The 14,165-nt window shown below is 47.4% G+C and overlaps 1 protein-coding gene across 1 annotated transcript; it reads right to left on the bottom strand.

Annotated features, from left to right (window-relative positions):
* Nucleotides 1-403: 403 nt before the first annotated feature.
* Nucleotides 404-13,939, bottom strand: LOC120930718 (olfactory receptor 2C3-like). Its single transcript, XM_040341894.1, has 2 exons — nt 13,066-13,939; nt 404-571 (listed from the first exon to the last, which is right to left on the bottom strand). Exons 1-2 carry the CDS (start codon nt 13,786-13,788, stop codon nt 404-406), a joined length of 891 nt encoding a protein of 296 aa, XP_040197828.1. The 5' UTR covers nt 13,789-13,939.
* Nucleotides 13,940-14,165: the final 226 nt, after the last annotated feature.

Raw genomic sequence — 14,165 nt, 5'->3', positions numbered from 1 at the left:
GGTCTCCCTGCTACCTTTGGCAGAATTTGCATACAACAATGCCAATCATTCAGCTACTGGGCAATCTCCTTTCTTTGCTAATTATGGATTCAATTGAACATTTTTGCCAGATTTCTTTTCAGAGTCACCAGTTCCAGCCGTACAAAGTACTATGGACTTTCTCAGACGCAACAATCAACTTTTGCATGACGCAATTACCAAGGCTCAGGCGGACAGCAAATTTTTTTTCGATAAGAAGAGAAGGGGTGACTTGGATCTAAAACCGGACGATCAGGTATGGCTATCTTCAAATAACCTCAGATTACCTTGTCCGTCTAAAAAGCTAGCACCTAAGTTTTTGGGTCCTTTTCCAGTCAAAAGAAAAATTAATGTAGCCTCTTATGAACTGTTTTTGCCTGACACCCTAAAGATACATCCTGTGTTTCACGTCTCTTTGCTCAAGCCTGCAGTTGCCGATCCTTTTCCCAACAGAGGGTCTAAACCTCCAGAACCCATTCATGTGGACGGATGGGAAGAATACGTGGTAGAAGCCATATTGGACTGTCGGAAGCGACAAGGCCAGAATCAGTTCCTAGTCAAATGGAAGGGGTACGGCCCAGAGGATAATTCTTGGGAGCCAGAAGGTAATATACATGCCAAGAGGTTGTTACGTGCTTTTTTCCTTGCTCATCCTGACAAAGAAGCCTGACTGGGCATCCGGAGGCTGCCCCTTGGGGGGGGGGGGCAATGTCATGGATCTGCCACTTAAGGGTTAATGGTGCAGACTGATTTCAGTGATTAACAGCAGGCTGCCCTATTTAAACACTTCAGCAGCACAGGGTCTTTGCTGCCTGATCTGCAGTTCTGACGTGGATCCTATCTGAGACCTGTTTGCTATCTGAAACCTGATTTGAACACTGAACTTGGCTTGTTTTGACTACTCTACCTAAAACCTGATTTGAACACCGAACCCGGCTTGTCTGACTCCTCTCATCTCTCCTATCCTGACCCGGCTCCGTTTGACCATCCGCCTGCTTGACTTCACTGCTGCCAGATCCACCTGCTTGTTTACCGACCATTCTTCAGTCATCTTTCTGCACGATCACCTGTTATGACCCGGCTTGTTTGACCCTGCTTTCCCGGTATACCTGAACTATTACTAACTTGTGCCGCTGTAGTCGCAGCTTCTGTGCGGGTCGCTAACCCATCCTACCTGAACTGTTACCAACTTGTGCCGCTGTAGTCGCAGCTTCTGTGCGGGTCGCTGACCCATCCTACCTGAACTGTTACCAACTTGTGCCGCTGTAGTCGCAGCTTCTGTGCGGGTCGCTGACCCATCCTCCGCTGTATGTTCAGCATCTACTTGCCAGAGGTATTCGTCCACCTGCTTCTACACATCACCACCCGGCACTCCTACCCCTCTGTGCTCCGAGCCCGCTGTCCCATATCCAGTGGCTTGCAAACCAGAGTCGTAAGAGAGGCTACCCTGCATCAGACTCTACACACCAGGTACGTTACAGGCTCTTTGCTGCGCTCCAATTACAGTATCTGTGAGGGGTTGCAGTGTTGTGACACCGCCACCAGTGCCTAAGGCCCAATTTGTCTGCCCCTGTTCTAGTAATGTTCTTGGTTTGATTCTTTTCTAATTTGAGTCATTCTAGCTTTCTCCTACGTTCTCATAGGGGCTGATTTACCAAGCCTTTACTCCATGACTCATGGAGTAAAAGCAGGAGTAGCAGCCGTTTGGCCATTTACTAAAGAAATACGCTGCTAGTGCAGTGTATTTCCCTAGTTACTAATGTGCTCCGTGCGCCCAGGAGAGGGTGCATTGTGCACCAGTACAGACCTGGCGCACGGCACATTAAACTGTAAATTGCGGGGGTTCGGGCGGGAGTTTATTAGGGGGGAGGTGGGGGGATGCAGGGGAAGTGAAGTGACATGTGTTTTGAAGTGTTTGGCGGGCCGAATTGAAAGGGAAAGTGTTTTTTGAAAACAGATCCCCGTACGCTTGCACAGTGCGCCTGAACCTCGGGAGGTTCATTTGCATACTGGGCATGCACAGAGAGAAAAGTCAGGAATTCCCGTGCGCCTTGTCAGTACGCCGTGAAAATCTTGGTAAATACCAAGCGGCGTACCCGTGAATGCGCTGCGTGACGCGGAGCACGGGAATCTCCGAGCTGTTTTCAGCCCTGAAGGGGAACTCCGCGCCAAATTTCAAACTTGAAATCGGCGCGGGTCCCCCTTCAGGGCTACATTAGGCTCTTAGGCTTGGTCCGGAACGTGAGGGGTTAAACCCGCGCCGATTCGGCGCGGGGGTCCCCCCCCCAGATCCAAACCAAGCCCTCATCCCAAGCATGCAGTCTGGCCCGGACAGGAATGGGGGCGGGGACGAGCGAGCGCCCCCCCCCTCCTGAGCCGTACCAGACCGCATGCCCTCAACATGGGGGAGTGTGTGCTGTGGGGGAGGGGGGCACTGCCCCCCCACCCCACAGCACTCTTGCCCCCATGTCGATAGGGACAAGAGCCTCTTCCCGACAACCCTTGCCATTGGTTGTCGGGGTATGCGGGCGGGGCTAATCGGAATCTGCGAGCTCCCTTTAATAAGGGGGCCCCCAGATGCCGCCCCCCCACCCTATGTGAATGAGTATGGGGTACATCGTACCTCTACCCATTCACATGGGGGAAATGTAAAGTAAAATAAAACACCACACAGAATAAAATATTTTATTAATCTGCTCCGGAGCCCCCCCTTTCTTCTTTAGCTCTCTTAGAAGGGGGGGTTTCTTCTCTCCCGATCTTCTGCCGGGACCCTGGGCTTCGGTGATTTCTGCCGGGGGAGGGCGCCATCCCTCGGTCCTCTCCGGAGCCTTCCGCCGGATGCCCCCACCCCATTTAAGCTCTTTTTCATTAGGGAGGGGCATCCGGACTTCGGGGTCTTCTGCCAGGGGATGGCGCCTATCCCCCGGTCTTTCCGGTGCCTTCCGCCAGGGTTCCGGTCTTCCTGGTCTTCTGCCGGGGGTGCGCCAACTCCCCGGTCTTTTCTCTGCTCCCTCTTCTGCCTGGCTCCCCCGCGGAGCCAGGGCTTTCTTCCGTCTTCTTTCTTCTCTCTTCCTTCTTCTGCCTGTCTCCTCCGGGAGCACAGGGCTTGTCTCCGCTGTCCTCTCCCTTCTCTTCCATTGGATGTTGACATGACGAGGTTCCGCGCTGACATGCCGTGTCAGCGGCGGGCATGGACTTATATAGGGTAATGCCACCATGTGACCTCAACCCATGTGACATCACATTCCCTGGGCATGATGGGAATGTGATGTCACATGGGTTGAGGTCACATGGTGGCATTGCCCTATATAAGTCCATGCCCACTGCTCAGACGGCATTCCAGCGCCGGACCTCGTCGTGTCAACATCGAATGGAAGAGAAGGGAGAAGACAGCGGAGACAAGCCCTGTGCTCCGCGGAGGAGACAGGCAGAAGCGGAAGGCATCGCAGAAGCCCGTGGGTGTCGCCCCCCGGCGGAAGACACCGTACAAGCCCGGGACCCTCCCCCAAAGGCAGGAGCCTCACTGGTGAAGGGGGTCCCGGTGAATTACGTCGCTGAAGACGGGGGTGGGGTGCCAGTGCACCCCCCCCCGCAGAAACCGTTGTGGAAGCCCGGGACCCTCCCCCAAAGGCAGGAGCCTCCCTGGTGAAGGGGGTCCCGGTGAATTACGTCGCTGAAGACGGGGGTGGGGTGCCAGTGCACCCCCCCGCAGAAACCGTCGTGGAAGCCCGGGACCCTCCCCCAAAGGCAGGAGCCTCCCTGGTGAAGGGGGTCCCAGTGAATTACGTCGCTGAAGACGGGGGTGGGGTGCCAGTGCACCCCCCCCCGCAGAAACCGTCGTGGAAGCCCGGGACCCTCCCCCAAAGGCAGGAGCCTCCCTGGTGAAGGGGGTCCCGGTGAATTACGTCGCTGAAGACGGGGGTGGGGTGCCAGTGCACCCCCCCCCCACAGAAACCGTCGTGGAAGCCCGGGACCCTCCCCCAAAGGCAGGAGCCTCCCTGGTGAAGGGGGTCCCGGTGAATTACGTCGCTGAAGACGGGGGTGGGGTGCCTTTCCCCCCCCCCCCCGCAGAAACCGTCGTAGTAGCCCGGGACCCTCCCCCAAAGGCAGGAGCCTCACTGGTGAAGGGGGTTCCGGCAGAAGATGGCGAAGCCCGGGGCCTAATGGGGTGGTGGTGGGGGGCCCCGGCAGAAGACCCCCGGCTGACTAATAAATTAATTTTTAAATGTGTGTGGTGTATTATTTTTTTCCATTTTTTTCCCCAGGTGAATGGGTAGGGGTACAATGTACCCCATACTCATTCACATAGGGTGGGGGGCTGGAATCTGGGGACCCCTTTATTAAAGGGGTCTCTCAGATTCTGATAAGCCCTCCGCCCGCATACCCCGACAACCAACGGCCAGGGTTGTCGGGAAGAGGCTCTTGTCCCTATCGACATGGGGACAAGAGTGCTTCGGGGTGGGGGGGCAGTGCCCCCCTCCCCCACAGCACACACTCCCCCATGTTGAGGGCATGTGGTCTGGTATGGCTCAGGAGGGAGGGGGGCGCTCGCTCGTCCCCACCCCCATTCCTGTCTGACCAGACTGCGTGCCTGGGATAAGGGCTTGGTTTGGATCTTGGGGGGGACCCCACGCTATTTTTTTTAGCGCGGGTTTAACCCCTTATGTTCCAGACCAAGCCTAAGAGCCTGGTATGCACCTGGAGGGAACCCATTTTTTTGGGGGGGGTCTGGAGTTCCCCTTCATGAACAGCGATCTGTCATTTACACATGTAAGTCCCACCCCCCCCTACAGTTAGAACACACCCAGGGAACATATTTAACCCCTCCCTCGCACCTAGTGTTAACCCCTTCCCTGCCAGTGGCATTTTTAGAATAAGCAATGCATTTTTACAGCACTGATCGCTAGAAAAATGCCAATGGTTCCAAAAAAGTGTTCGATGTGTCCGCCATAATGTCGCAGTACCGATAAAAATCGCTGATCGCCCCAATAACTAGTTAAAACAAAAAAATATATATTTTGTAGACGCTATAACTTTTGCCAAAACCAAACACTAAACGCTATTTGCGATTTTTTGGAACCAAAAAGATGTAGAATACGTATCGGCCTAAACTGAGGGTTTTTTTATTTTTTAGAATATATATTTTTGGGGATATTTATTAGAGCAAAAAGTAAAAATAATTTTGACATATGTGGGCAGGACTTACGCAAGTCCCGCCCACATATATAAACATCGTTCAAACCACACATGTGAGGTATTGACGCGTGCGTTAGAGCGAGAGCAATACTTTTACCACTAGACCTTCTTTGTAACTATAAACTGGTAACCTGGAAAAAAAAGAAAAAGGTCGCCTATGGGGATATTCACGGAATTCATTTTGGCCCCATTGCAGGAGTGTTTCCAATAGTAAAGCGTGACATGTAAGGTATCTATTTACTCAGTGTAACATCATCTTTCACATTATCCCCAAAAATTGGGCTCACCTTTGTGTTTTGTTAATTTTTAACCACTTGAGCCCGGACCATATTTCTGGTCAATGACCGGGCAAGTTTTTGTGATTCGGCACGGCGTCGCTTTAACTGACAATTGCGCAGTCGTGCGACGTGGCTCCCAAACAAAATTGGCAACCTTTTTTTTCCCACAAATAGATTATTAAATGTGCGTGTTTACTTCTGTCTTTAACACCTCCCCTTCAGGCTGAAAAGCATCAGATCAGGGGAAACACAAAAAAAAAAAAGCTCTCATTCCATTGCAGCTTGGTTCCTACATGTGTGATGAACTGAGCATGCTCAAACACTTAGAAAAAAAATATCCTTTCTTTTTAAAAGGTGAAAAACATTCCTTGGATGCTCATAGAGCGTGGTTTGGGTTAATTGCAGGCGTGCCCAATTACAAGCTCACCCAAACTAGAGACTGCAATTTGTTCATGTGATTTCAATTGCTTCATTACTAGCACTGTTATAAAAATCTTGGATCGATCAGTCCTCAGCTGCCCTCAGAAGGGGCAGGCTGGCAGAAATGCTGTTGCTAAACACAAATGTGGTTTGTTGCATGGGTTTTGTTTTATTTTGCCAATGGTTTTGGTTTATTTTTAAATGATGTTCACTTTGATGTATTTGTCTATGTGGACTTATTTTATGAAAAATGTGTGAAGCTATGGTTATTTAGAATTTTGAAATGTATTTTTGTTTGTGTTTGTTTGTTTGTCTTTTTTTGCTTTCCTTGTTTTGTTGACCAATAAAAATTACTTTAAAATTTTTAAGTTTGTCTTTTGTTACTTTTTCATGCTACATATGTTGACAGCTGCAGCAGAAATCGGTTTGGGCCTAACAAATTATGTGTGATTTTTGTCTAAGCTTCTTTCCTGGTGTGTAATCATGAAATGTTTGCCATGTTTATTCTCCATGACTTTAAAGACAAAACTGGTAATTATTTTCTTTTTTCTGCAGTGGTCCTCAGCCCTCAAGTACCCCCGACAGGACATGTTTTGTGGATTTCTCTTATCAAGAATTGCTGTCCAGACTGTATTTTAAAGCACATGTGCAAGATGAAGGAAAACCTGCAAACATGGCCTGTGTGGGGGGGGGGGTTGCTATTGGTGGACAGGCTTGACGTGCTGATTTACAGCACTGTGCTTAAATCTAGCGCAAGGCAATCCTATTCAAATTGTGGGTGTTTGAGGGAAGCCAAGTGAGTGTTAGAACCCCTGCTTTGTGTTTTTTTTATTTTTGGGTTGAGCTTTGTGTCCCTTTTCTTAAAATTGGCTTCACTTCCTGTCACACAGCTGAACAGGAAGTGAGGTTAAAACCCTACCAGTGTCATTTCTTGGGGACACAGGTCAATCTAACTAGTGTCCCCATTAGGCAAATTGCACTCCAGCACTGCTGTGTACACCCCAAATCATGGGTCTTCAAACTACGGCCCTCCAGTTGTTCAGGAACTACAATTCCCATCATGCCTAGTCATGTCTGTGAATGTCAGTGCATTACAAGGCCTCATGGGATGTGTAGTTCTACAACAGCTGGAGGGCCGTAGTTTGAGGATCCCTGCCCCAAATGATTATTTAGTTTGGGGTTTAGTAAAGGCAAAGCCACTCTGCAGTACAAGCATAGTTGCTGAAAATCAGAGAGGAAGCACTGATGGTTTTAACATCCAATCCTGTAGAAGCAAAGTTGTTTTGTTTTCTTCCTTGCTTTGCACTTGTAGGAGTGGATTTGCCTTTAGTAAATGGACCCCAAAGTCCAAGATCCCTAATAATTTGGGGTGTACACAGCAAAATGCTAGAGTGCAATTTACATAATGGGAAACTATTTAGATTGATCTCTGTGTCCCCAAGAAAAGATATTAGTAAGGTTTTACCCTCACTTCCTGTTTGGCTATGTGACAGGAAGTGAATGAATTAGAAAGGGTGTAGACACCTCACAAATGTTGTCACTATCAGGGGTGCAGACATCCCCAAAAAAATGAGCAGATAATACTTATTTACAAATTAATAATTTTTTAGTTAACATTGGGTGGGGTGCTCTAACACACACATTCCTACATATTAGCAACGCTGTATCCTGGCCTATTGGCATGGTTATATTTTCTTAGGGCTCTCAATAAAACTCGATGAAATTTGTGCTTAAACTAGAACCAGGGGCGGACTGACAACTCATGGGGCCCCTGGGCAATAGAAGATTATGGGGCCCCTCTGGCTTACAGATGACCACCACGCCAGGAGGTAGTGCAGAGGCGGGCAGCTAAAATCTTGGGATATTCACATTAAAAGCATGTCATTTTCGGACATATCAGGGACAGATCTAAAAAAAACACAGATTTTTACATACTGTCCCTGGTTTTACTGAGCCTGGCAACCCGGATGGGGCCCCCTAGTGGCATGGGGCCCTCGGGCAGTGCCCGAGTGACTCAATGGTCAGTCCGCCCCTGACAAGAACTATAATCAACAAGTTTTATTTTCTTTAATTTTGGATAGAGTGAGGGAGGGTTATAGGCCCTGTCAGTTTATTTTGTATTATCTGTGTCCAATTGGGGAGATTTGCCTTCACTTCCTGCCCCATAGCCAAACAGGAAGTGAGAGAAAAACTATGCAAATTAACCACTTCCCGCCCAGCCTATGGCCGATTTACGTCCGGGAAGTGGTTACACAATCCTGACAGGACGTCCTGCAGGATTTCATGCCGCGCGCGCCTGTGGGGGCACGCAGCGTGGCGATCGGTGATGCGGGGTGTCAGTCTGACACCCTGCATCTCCGATCTCGGTAAAGAGTCTCTCACGGAGACGGAGACTCTTTACCACGTGATCAGCCGTGTCCAATCACAGCTGATCACGATGTAAACAGGAAGAGCCATCGATGGCTCTTCCTCACTTGCGTCTGACAGACGCGAGTATAGGAGAGCCGATCGGCGGCTCTCCTGACAGGGGGCGTTCGCGCTGATTGTTTATCAGCGCAGCCCCCCCTCGGATCACCACACTGGACCACCAGGGATGCCCACCCTGGACAACCAGGGTGTGGAAAAAAAAAACAAAAAGAAAAAAAAAAAAAAAAAAAGCATAAAAAAAAAAGAAAAAATATGCCAATCAGTGCCCACAAATGGGCACTGACTGGCAACCTGGGAAAATCAGTGCCACCACAGTGTCCATCAGTGCCACCCCACAGTGTCCATCAGTGCCACCCCACAGTGCCCATCCATGCACAGTGCCCACCTATCAGTGCCCACCTGTGCCACCCATAAGTATCCATCAGTGCCACCCATAAGTGCCGCCCATGAGTGCCCATCTGTGCCGCCCATGAGTGCCCATCAGTGCCGCCTATGAGTGCCCATCAGTGCCGCATAGCAGCGCCGCCAATCAATGCCACCTCATCTGTGCCCGTCAGTACTACCTCATCGATGTCCATCAGTGCCATCTCATCGGTGCCCATCAGTGCCGCCATATCAGTGCCCGTAATTGAAAGAGAAAAACTTATTTACAAAAAAATTAACCTAAAAAAATAAAAACGTTTTTTTTGTTTCAAAATTTGCAGTCTTTTTTTAGTTGTTGCGCAAAAAAAAAAATTGCAGAGGTGATCAAATAACAACAAAAGAAAGCTCTATTTGTGGGGGAAAAAGGACGCCAATTTTGTTTGGGTACAGTGTTGTATGACCGCGCAATTGCCATTCAAAGTGCGACAGTGTTGAAAGCTGAAAATTGGCTTGGGCGGGAAGGTGCGTAAGTGCCTGGTATGGAAGTGGTTAAGGGAATCCAGTGCCCCCCTCCCCCCCCAGAACTAGTGTGTGGGTCCCCTGAAAATTCCTGGGCGGGTCATACAAAACAGGGTGTGACCTTGACAGGAAGGGGTGGGTCATTTTTCTATTAGGAGGTGCAGATATGTAGTCAGGCCTAGGGCAGAACAAAACCTAAATATACTACTGCATATTAGGGCTTATTTAGACCGGATCCGATTTACAGCGTGTTTTTATATTGTGGGAGGAAACCCACGCAGGCACAGGGAGAACATGCAAACTCTATGCAGATGCTGTCACGGGCGGGATTCGAACCAACGACTCTTTTGCTGCTAGGTCAAAGTGCTATACACTACACCACTGTGCTGAACGAACATGATTGCAGCTGAAAGCATGAGAACTTTTATTTTTTTTTTCAATACCATGCTTTCCAGCCTTATTGACCCCGCCTCTCTCCATAAAGAGGACCTGTCACACACTAGTCCTATTACAAGGGATGTTTACATTCCTTGTAATAGGAAGAAAAGTGATCCAAAATCAAAAAAAGTGTCAAAAAAGTGCAAGAATAAAAATATGAGGTAAAAAAAATAAAAAAATAAATAAAATATCGCCCCTGTCCCTAGAAGCTCGCACTCAGAAGCAAATATGCATGTAAGTCCCGCCCACATATGTAAACACCATTCAAACCACACATGTGAGGTATTGACGCGTGGGTTAGAGCGAGAGCAATAATTCTAGCCCTAGACCTCCTCTGTAACTCTGAACTGGTCACCTGTAAAAAAAAAAACAAGCATCGCCTATGGATATTTTTATGTCCCGAAGTTTGGCGCCATTCCATGAGTGTGTACAATATTAAAGCGTGACAAGTTAGGTATCTATTTACTCGGTGTAACATCATCTTTAACATTATCCATAAAAATTGGGCTAACTTTACTTTTTTTTTTTTTTTTTATTCATGAACCGTGTTTTTTTTTTGGGCCAAAAAAAAGGCGTTTGAAAAATTATTGCGCAAATACCGTTGGAAATCAAATAAAAAATGACCGCTAACTTTATTCCCTAGGGTGTCTGCTAAAAAATTATATATAATGTTTGGGGGTCCTGATTAATTTCCCAGGAACAAAATATAATTTTTACATGAAGGAGAGAAGTGCCAGAATAGGCGCGGTATGGAAGTGGTTAAAGTGAAATAATAAAAGTGAAATATTCCTTTAAATTTCATACAGGGGGGGAGGGGGGTACACACATGTTTCCCGTGCTTAGAACTGTCCCTGTACAAGATGTCATTTCTGAAGTGAAACAAAAAAAAGGAAGTTTAAAGTACTCATGGCTATAAAGAATACAGTCATTGCTCATTAAAAAAAAAAAACAAAAAAAAAAAAGGGGGTCCCTCCAAATTAAATTACCAGGCCCTTCAGGTCTGGAATGGATATTAAGGGGAACCCCGCCGTAAAACCCCAAAAAAAAAAAGACGTGCGGTTCCCGGCAAATATCCATTCCAGGCCCTTCAGGTCTGGTGTGGATTTTAAGGGGAACTCCACCCCAAATTGAAAAAAAAATGGCGTGGAGTCCCCCTAAAAATCCACACCAGACCCTTATCCGAGCACGTTGACCTGGCCGGCCGCAGAAAAGAGGGGGGGACAGAGTGCGCCCCCGCCCCCTCTCCTGAACCGCACCAGGCCACATGCCCTCAACATGGGGAGGATGTCCCCATGTTGATGGGGACAAGGGCCTCATCCCCACAACCCTTGCCCGGTGGTTGTGGGGGTCTGCGGGCGGGGGGCTTATCAGAATCTGGAAGACCCCTTTAACAAAGGGGACCCCCAGATCCTGCCCCCCCTATGTGAAATGGTAATGGGGTACATTGTACCTCTACCATTTCACCCCAAAAAAATGTCAAAGTGTTAAAAATGACAGTAGCCGGTTTTTGACAAATCTTTTAATAAAATCTTCTTTTCTTCTTTCCTTCGGGTTTCTTCCGCTGCTTCTTTCTTGGGTCTTCTCGTCCACATCTTGCCCGACGTCTTCTTCTATCTTCTCCGTCCGTCCTTCAGCCTTCTGGTCCCGCATCTTGCCCGTTGTCTTGTCCTGTCTTCTTCTCCGTCCGTCCGCCAGCCTCCTCGTCCGCATCTTGTATCTTCTCCGGTCTTCTTCTCGGTCCGCCAGCCTTCTCGTCCCCGGACCCAGCATTTGAATTTGATTTGGCCGCCGTGTTCCCGCTCCTGGGACCCGCCCCCCTCTGACGCCACAAGTAAACTCATATGAAAGTCCGCGTGTGGCATATGTGCGTCAGAGGGGGGCGGGGTCACATGAGTGTGACACGGCGGGAACTTCTTCTCCGGGCGGCGCGATTGAAATTGAATTCCCCCGCTGTGTGACGCTCTGTGACCCCGCCCCCCTCTGACGCACATGACCTTCTAAGGAGTTTACTTGTGGCGTCAGAGGGGGGGCGGGTCCCAGGAGCGGGAACACGGCGGCCAAATCAAATTCAAACGCTGGGTCCGGGGACGAGAAGGCTGGCGGACCGAGAAGAAGACCGGAGAAGACACAAGATGCGGACGAGGAGGCTGGCGGACGGACGGAGAAGAAGACAGGACAAGACAACGGGCAAGATGCGGGACCAGAAGGCTGAAGGACGGACGGAGAAGATAGAAGAACACGTCGGGCAAGATGTGGACGAGAAGACCCAAGAAAGAAGCAGCGGAAGAAACCCGAAGGAAAGAAGAAAAGAAGATTTTATTAAAATATTTGTCAAAAACCGGCTACTGTCATTTTTAACACTTTGACATTTTTTTTGGGGTGAAATGGTAGAGGTACAATGTACCCCATTACCATTTCACATAGGGGGGGGCCAGGATCTGGGGGTCCCCTTTGTTAAAGGGGTCTTCCAGATTCTGATAAGCCCCCCGCCCGCAGACCCCCACAACCACCGGGCAAGGGTTGTGGGGATGAGGCCCTTGTCCCCATCAACATGGGGACATCCGCACAGTTCTAAGTGCGGGAAAAATGCGCTATTTCACATGCTGACATTACACCCCCCCTAGGTACGAAATTTAAAGGAATATTTCACTTTTATTGTTTCACTTTAAGAATTATTAATTTCACTGCTCCCGAAAAAACGGCCGTTTTAAAAAATAAAAAAAGCATTGATACATGTTCCCTGGGACAGGACTGAGGTCCCCAAACACTTTTTAGGACAAAACTTGCAGATTAGCCTTTAAAATGAACACTTTTGATTTCTCCCATAGACTTCTATAGGGAGTTCGGCGCGGCTTTACATATTAGTTTCAATGCGCCGGCTGCTACGCTGGTTCATGCGCCCAATTAAGCCTCCACCCGGAGTACTAATTAACGCATGAACCAGCGCAGCGCACAGAGCATAGTAAATCAGGCCCAGTGTCTGCTGGGAAATGCCTATCACAGAAGGGACCAGGAGGAGACCACGACTTTTAAACAATGGACGCCCACAGCCTGTCAAGAATTTCAGGTACACTGACTTGAGTATAAGCCGAGGGGAGTATTTTCAGTCTTAAAAAAGGGCTGAAAAACTTGGCTTATACTAGAGTATACACTGAAACTCATTTTTTAAGAAGTAGCTCCTTCCTTCCACATGGTGCCATTCTTTAACCCCATAATGTGATTTCAACATCTCTATCCCAGTGACTTCACAATTTATAATTTTAGCCGTAGATTTCAATGTATACCACCTATGTATTCTTCTGACATCAAGGATATGCTTATGCACAGATTTTTTTTTTTTTATATTTACTTTTCTATCACATTTGCATTTTTAATTTAAAAAATGTTTTTTTATTTTTTTAATAGCTTTCTTAAAGTCCTTGTTCCTGAATGTGTATATGATGGGATTAAGCAATGGAGTCATTACAGTGTAAAAAAGAGAGAGGAATTTGTTCAGAATATCCAATTGTCCTTTTGTTGGAAACAAATACACAGCGATTATAGTTCCGTAAAAAATGCACACTACGGTCAAGTGAGAGCTGCAGGTGGTGAAGGCTTTTTGTCTTCCTGTAATTGATTTAATTTTGAGGATGGCTAAAACAATATAGATATACGATATAACAATTAATATAAAAGGTGCTACGACAAAGATGAAGCTAAACACATAGATCTGATTATGGATCCATGAAGTATCGGAGCAGACAAGCTCAATTATGGGTTCAAAGTCACAGAAGAAGTGATGAATGATGTTTGGTCCACAGTAGTATAAACTGCACAAAGAAATTGAATCAGCCAATGTCGTTGTAAAACCCAGTAACCAAATGATAATCACTGATTTAATGCAATTTGATTGGTTCATTATAGAGTTGTAATGCAGAGGCTTACAGATGGCCAAATACCGGTCATAGGACATCAAAGTCAGTAGAAAAAACTCTGAGGCCTCAGTATGGGAAAAGAAGAAGAACTGGATGATGCATCCAGCAAGAGACATGGTACATCCATCATGTAAGATAATATAAAGAAAGTTGGGAAGAATATCTGTAGACAGAATTATATCAAGCAATGATAGTTGGGTGATGAAGAGGTACATGGGAGACTGGAGTGTTTTACTCAGATGATATAAAATCACAATGAAGAGATTTCCAGAAATAGTAACACAATATATGAAACACAGCACCAAGAAAAATATAATTTTTATGCTTTTTATATTTGGCAAACCTGTTAGTACAATATAGGTGATGTTATTGTGATAGCCCACCTAGTAAGAGAATATAAAAATACATAATAATTTAGGTTGCAAGCATAAGAAAATGTATGGCAAAACAAAAAGTCTGACATTCATATATAAAATTTTGTTAGGATCCTTCTTCAATATGTTACTACCCAGCTGAGTTTTGGCTGGTTGGCTGAGCTCTTGTACTATACTGAAGACACCCTAATGAGCTTTTGGATTTGACAGGATCTCCC

This window comes from Rana temporaria, chromosome 3, assembly GCF_905171775.1.
Source record: "Rana temporaria chromosome 3, aRanTem1.1, whole genome shotgun sequence".
Lineage (NCBI taxonomy): Eukaryota > Metazoa > Chordata > Amphibia > Anura > Ranidae > Rana > Rana temporaria.
This window is presented reverse-complemented; position numbering and strand designations above follow the sequence as displayed.

Bases quoted from the DNA above. Each gene is read 5' to 3' on its own strand.
- LOC120930718 (XM_040341894.1), bottom strand. From the start codon at position 13,788: ATGTACCTCTTCATCACCCAACTATCATTGCTTGATATAATTCTGTCT. The intron at 572-13,065 runs GCTATTAAAAAA...CCATTTGACTAG, and splicing joins GGAACAAGGACTTTAAGAAA to GAACTGATTCTGGCCTTGTC.